The sequence below is a fragment of the Gadus morhua genome, unplaced genomic scaffold, assembly GCF_902167405.1.
Source record: "Gadus morhua unplaced genomic scaffold, gadMor3.0, whole genome shotgun sequence".
Classification (NCBI taxonomy): Eukaryota; Metazoa; Chordata; class Actinopteri; order Gadiformes; family Gadidae; genus Gadus; species Gadus morhua.
Window position 1 is genome coordinate 25001 of NW_021964095.1, and position 5943 is coordinate 30943.

At 46.2% G+C, this 5943-nt stretch overlaps 1 protein-coding gene across 1 annotated transcript in view; it reads right to left on the bottom strand.

The window, feature by feature from the left end:
- LOC115539019 (serine/threonine-protein kinase SBK1-like) overlaps positions 1 to 5486 on the bottom strand; it is a 10814-nt gene extending 5328 nt beyond the window's left edge. Inside the window, 1 exon segment of the mRNA XM_030350223.1 lies at positions 4748 to 5486. Within this exon segment, the coding sequence (XP_030206083.1) occupies positions 4748 to 4785 (38 nt within the window). The 5' untranslated portion in view covers positions 4786 to 5486.
- Between the last annotated feature and the right edge of the window lie 457 nt (positions 5487 to 5943).

Here is a 5943-nt window from a genome sequence, read left to right on the forward strand (position 1 = left end):
AATCCTACTGTGGAGAGGAGCATTCGTATATTACACATAACCTTACATCTTAACTTAACCATCTGTTTTAATCTAATACTAAACTTAAAACTGATCCCTAAAAGGAACCGTCTCTAACCCAACACCTAAACCATTAACTGAACTTAATATTTGATATGTATTCTGAGTAGGACTGAACGATTTAGGGAAATAATCGAATTGCGAATATTTCGACCAATATTGCGATTCAGCATGCGATTAATTATTTTACGTTCTATATTATTCACCAAACACGCAATAAATCATTCTGTTGTATGACCAACACAACATTGGAAGCAGTCAACATACAAACGTCTCTTTCCTCCTGTGTGTTGAGATGAATTGATGCATGAATCCTGAGACCGGTGGCCGAAAGCGTCTGTGTGCCTTGGCTCGGAGGCTGGAGGTAGAAGTGGTGTGGAGGTAAACGCCTGGAGGTGTCTGAAGAGGGAGGGGACGCTAACACATCGATACTGAGGCAAACAGCTTTCCTTTATGATAACGGCAAAACGCTCATCACCATGGTAACCATCTCCGTTCATAGCCGAGCGGGCAGTGGAGATCGATGGTCGGAACGGCCGACGGATACAAGACGAGGACCGAGACGACGAGGTAGCGTGACTCACGGAGAGGTGCCTGGATTTGGAACAATACGGCTGAGAGACTAGGGGAGGCTGGCATCCTCTGATACAAGCATTCATACACATTCACTCGTTCATTGACACACAATCACCCGTTCATTTGCCCACTTTCACTCGCCCATTTACACACATTCACTCGATAATTTACACACATTCACCCGTTCATTTACACACACTCACCCTTTCATTCACACACATTCACCCTTTCATTTACACATTCACCCTTTCATTTACACACATTCCCTCGCGCATTCAAATACATTCACCTTTTCATTTACACACATTCCCTCGCGCATTCACATACATTCATTCACCCATTTACAAACATTCACCCGTTCATTTACACACATTCACCCGTTCATTTACACAAATTCACCCATTTACGTAGTCACCCATTAACACCCACAGTCACTCACTCTGCCTGTGAGGATGAATCCCTCTGAGCGTCCTGTGTCTCCCTTTGTGTGTGTTGCTAAGAGGTGCTGCTGAACTGGGGGTTTGGTGCCAGCAGCCTGTTAGTCAGCAACAGCAGGAGAGACCCGTTTCATACAGACTCATGGTTCTACCGACAGCCAGGGAGGTCACTGATTGTGTAGCACAACAGTCACTGATTGTGTAGCACAACAGTCACTGATTCTGTAGCACAACAGTCACTGATTGTGTAGCACAACAGTTACTGATTCTGTAGCACAACAGTCACTGATTCTGTAGCACAACAGTCACTGATTCTGTAGCACAACAGTCACTGATTCTGTAGCACAACAGTCACTGATTCTGTAGCACAACAGTCACTGATTCTGTAGCACAACAGTCACTGATTCTGTAGCACAACAGTCACTCACACTGTAGCCCAACAGTAACTGATGCTGTAGTACAATAGTCACTGACACTATCATACAACAGCCTTTCCATCATACTGTGAATAACCATTCTTGATAATTTCCTCTCTGTTATCGCCTCTCCTCTCCGGCCCGTTGGAAAAGAGAGGCTTGATTCTACGACCATTTTCGAATTGTATCAAGATTAAATATTCCCTCTTTTTCGGTGAAGGCACGGCTCGTTAATGAAGTGCATCATATCTTATCAACCCTTAAGCGTAACAGTCTATCAGAGGAGAACGAGTAGAATGGCCTTGTTCGTGTCCTCTTCTTTCGCTTTGCCTCTCATCCCTCTACTCTCCATCTCTCCCCCTCGCACGCCACTCTCTAGCCTCTCTCCCTGTCTGTGTGTGGCTCTCTCCCGCTCTCTCTGTCGCTCTCTCTCTCTCTCTCTCTCTCTCTAATGAACATCCTACCGCTCACTCTCAGGTCTGAGGGTCGTTATAGTTGGGGACCGAGTGTAGTTCAATGACCTCAGGCTGACCTGTCTGGCTCTCACACACACACACACACACACACACACACACACACACACACACACACACACACACACACACACACACACACACACACACACACACACACACAGAGTCCATCGGGGAGTACAGCCTCAAATTGGGTGCTGCTGATTCACGGTCTGTCTGTCTGCCTGTCTGTCTGTCTGTCTGTCTGTCTGTCTATCTGTCTTAGGGGTGAATCAGGTGAGGTTATTAGTGATGAAGGGGACGCTCCTCAGCTGATATAAATATACCTTCCAGTAAAACAGTGGTTTGTTATCGTCAATCTGAGCTGTGATTGGCTGATAGTGCCCTCCATGTGGCTGTTCCATGTGACCCCCCCTCCCTCTCTCTTTCACTCTCTCTCTCTCGCTTTCTCTCTCCATCCCTATATCTGCCTACCCCCTCTCTCTCTCTCTCTCTCTCTCTCTCTCTCTCTCTCTCTCTCTCTCTCTCTCTCTCTCTCTCTCTCTCTCTCTCTCTCTCTCTCTCTCTCTCTCTCTCTCTCTCTCTCTCTCTCTCTCCTTCCTTCTCTCTCTCTCTCTACCATAGAGATGTGGTATCTAGTGAACACTAGAGGAGATGCCAACACAACGACACACCAGGTGAACTTCAATGCTCTGAGCCAGTTCTTCCCCAGCTCTGGATAACTGGGACCAGTGTGTTTATTTTGGGATCTTGGCGCACAATGTGTATGACAGGTGACCTGAATGTCACGTCATGTGTGCTGACAGACGCACTAGCTGTGCCTGGGTGTGTGGGTGTGTGTGTGTGGGTGTGTGTGTCTGTGGGTGTATGTGAGGGTGTCTGTGTGTGTGTGTGTGTGTGTGGTATCTGTGTGTGCGTTTTTTCGGGGATGTCTGTGTATCTGTGTGCGTATCTGTGTGTGTGTGTGTGTGTGTGTGTGACTGGGTGTCTGTGTCGATGTGTGTGTGTGTGTGTGTGCGCGTGTGTCTGCACCCCTATGCGTATGCATGTGTCTATGTGTCTGCTCCTATGTGTATTTGTGTGTGAGCATGCCTGTTTGTACGTGTGTTTGTGGGTGTCTGTGTCTGTGTTTCTACGTGTGTGCTCCTGTGAGTATTTGTGTTTGTGTGTGCAGGCCTGTTTGTGCGGGTAAACGTGTGTGCGTGTGTGTGTGTGTGTCTGCGTTTGTGTGAGTGTGTGTGTGTGTGTGTGGGGAGGTTGGACACAACGTAGACTTGTTTAATATTTATAAAGACTATTCTGGTCCTCAGTTGTGGTCTCCAACACCGTTTGAACCAGCTTCCAGAGCTCATCTCTGTCCTGTGACGTGGGGATGGATTTGGGAGAGGAGTTAACAACACCGCTTTGGTGAATTGGCTTTATGTGCTTTCCTTGAATAGGAGCTATTACGACTGTGGGGATCGGAAGTTGGGTGAAAAGCAAGGCAATACAAACAACGCTTTATGCTGTTTTCAAGCCAGAGCGTGTGTTTGGAACAGGAATCCTCTGAGTGTGTTGCCATGGTTAAGAGCAGTGCTGTGGGACGACGTCTGAGATGTTATCTGTTGTGTTTGAAAGCCTCTTTCGAAACGCTTCTGTATCGCTTTCTAAAGACCACTCGTTCAAACACATTACAGAGAGACAGACTATGAATTGGTTGGATTCTACCAACACAAGCTGTCGAAGACTCTTAAACAACACACAAGACTCAGACTATTGCAAAATACAGATGACTCAGACTATTACAAAACACAAGACTCAGACTAATACACACTACAGAGAAGACAAGCTACAGAAGACAGACTCCTTCACACCTCAGAAGACAAACAGCACAAGGCTCAGACTATTATCTGGAAACAAAATGAAAGACCTGATCACAGCCTCAGACTGTTACCTGTAAATTATAAACCCATACTATTACTGTTATTAGTAGGCCTTATACATTTAAGCTATTTTTATGATGTTATTATACAAGGAATTATTATTTATTGTTATATAGTTATTTTTTGTTTGTTTTTAATATTATTCAAATTTGTTTAATTGTATTTATATGTGTTGTGGTTATTTTTGTATATTATTATTATTATTATTATTATTATTATTATTATTGTTATCATACAAATAGTAATATAAAGTATTATTTTACAATTATCCTTATCATCATCAGGCCTATTCTTTTATCAATTAGCCATCATGAATGAAATCTAAATAACCAGACTGACCTCATAGTGACCGTTGAGTGTGCCGCATGAGCTGCCTCATGAAAACATGCAGCTCTCATGAAACTCCCAGATCGTTAGCATGTTTGAACCCTCAGACAGTGACCCAACAGCCTCCGTGGGGACACCGGTTCCGGCCCGTATCTGTTTCAGGTCCTCTGGCAGAGGTTCCCAGCGTGTTTGGGTTGATATTGGGTTGGATTCAACACACAACCTGACATAGTTTACACAAATATAACTCTGGTATGTACAATTCATGATTTGCTTTATCATTGATTCAGTTCCGCGAGTTCTTGCTCCATTTTAATACACATTTGACAAATATTGTAAACGACTTTTAAGGGGCTGCATCCACGTGATACTTTCTTTAAAGTCCACTTTGTGTGACAAATATAGCGAACCTCACACATAGCCAGGCTGGTCATAGTTCGTGTGAGGTCTTCAAATCATGGTTTATAAGCGAAAGTGATGCGTGTCTTAGCAGGGGACTCCCAGTCCCGCTGCGATCTGGGACGGAGGGGGCTCACCTGCCAGCGACCTGTCGCTCCCCTGCATGGTCCTGCATCCGCCGCGTCTCCAGGCAACCGAGGATGGAGATTAAAACGCTCCGGCTCCGAACGCGATGAATTCAACACCTTGTTTTAAAACAAAGCGAACGCAGCGTATACACTCAGAGCCTGAAGAGAGATCTCCGAAGAGAGATCTCTAACGGATCAGAGCAGCCTTTGTTTCCATGCGCTCGTCGTTCGGCTGAAGGTTCCTGTGTAAAATCCTCCTTTTGTTCGCAGCGAGGAGCGCTGGCGGGAGCCCGCATGAAGACATGATGTTCCCCGCGCGTAAATCCTCCTCCTCCTGCTCGTTGCTGACCTGCTTAGTATTTATATTTATTAATCATCAGATGCTATCAGGTGATCATCATAGTGAAGCCCTGAGCAGCGACGGACCGAACCGGACGCTTTTGTTCCTCGTGGCGACCAACGTCTCAACCTGGAGGGGGGCGGGGAGGGTGAGCTGACCCAGATCAGCTCCACATGACCACGGGCTCATCCATTCATGGTACCCCGGCCTGCATGCATTAATTCAACAAGGATTCACTTCTAGGATTAATTTGCAGAAGTCCGGGGTACCTCTCACGCTCGTTCGAGACTGTCTTCAATCTTTGTTTTGGTCCGTTTCTCCCGACAGACTTGGGTTCATTTCTGCGCTTAATGTTTCTCACTCCGATGATCGTGGACACGCCGCACACCTCCAGCCCCATCGTGCGTCCGTCACACGCCTCAACTGCACCCCCTGCTGGCTGAACCACAGCATGGCCACCGTGTGTCGATCCCTAGCGCCAGAGCCCTGTCCTCACTCCAAGCACACACATACCGACCCTTTCAGCTTACGTCATCAGTTTACATCCGCGATATTAATACGTCGTTTTCGATTTCAGGGGGCAGGGGTTAGATGTTAGGGGTTAGGCCTTCCTTCTCTCGGAAAAGTGTCCGTGAGGCACAGATAACGTTATTAGGCATATCTTCCAAGGTCAAATATTGGACCAGTGAATTTGGGTAGTGGACAGGTCAGAGGGACGGTTTTGGGGTTATTATTTTGGGTTAAGAGGAAAGGGGGGTTGGATGTTTGCGGGTAGAGTTAGGGTTAGATATTAGGGTTGGGGTTTTAGGGTCAGACGGGATAGGTGTAAGGAGGCTTAGGTGTTCATAAATCATGATGAAGGTCG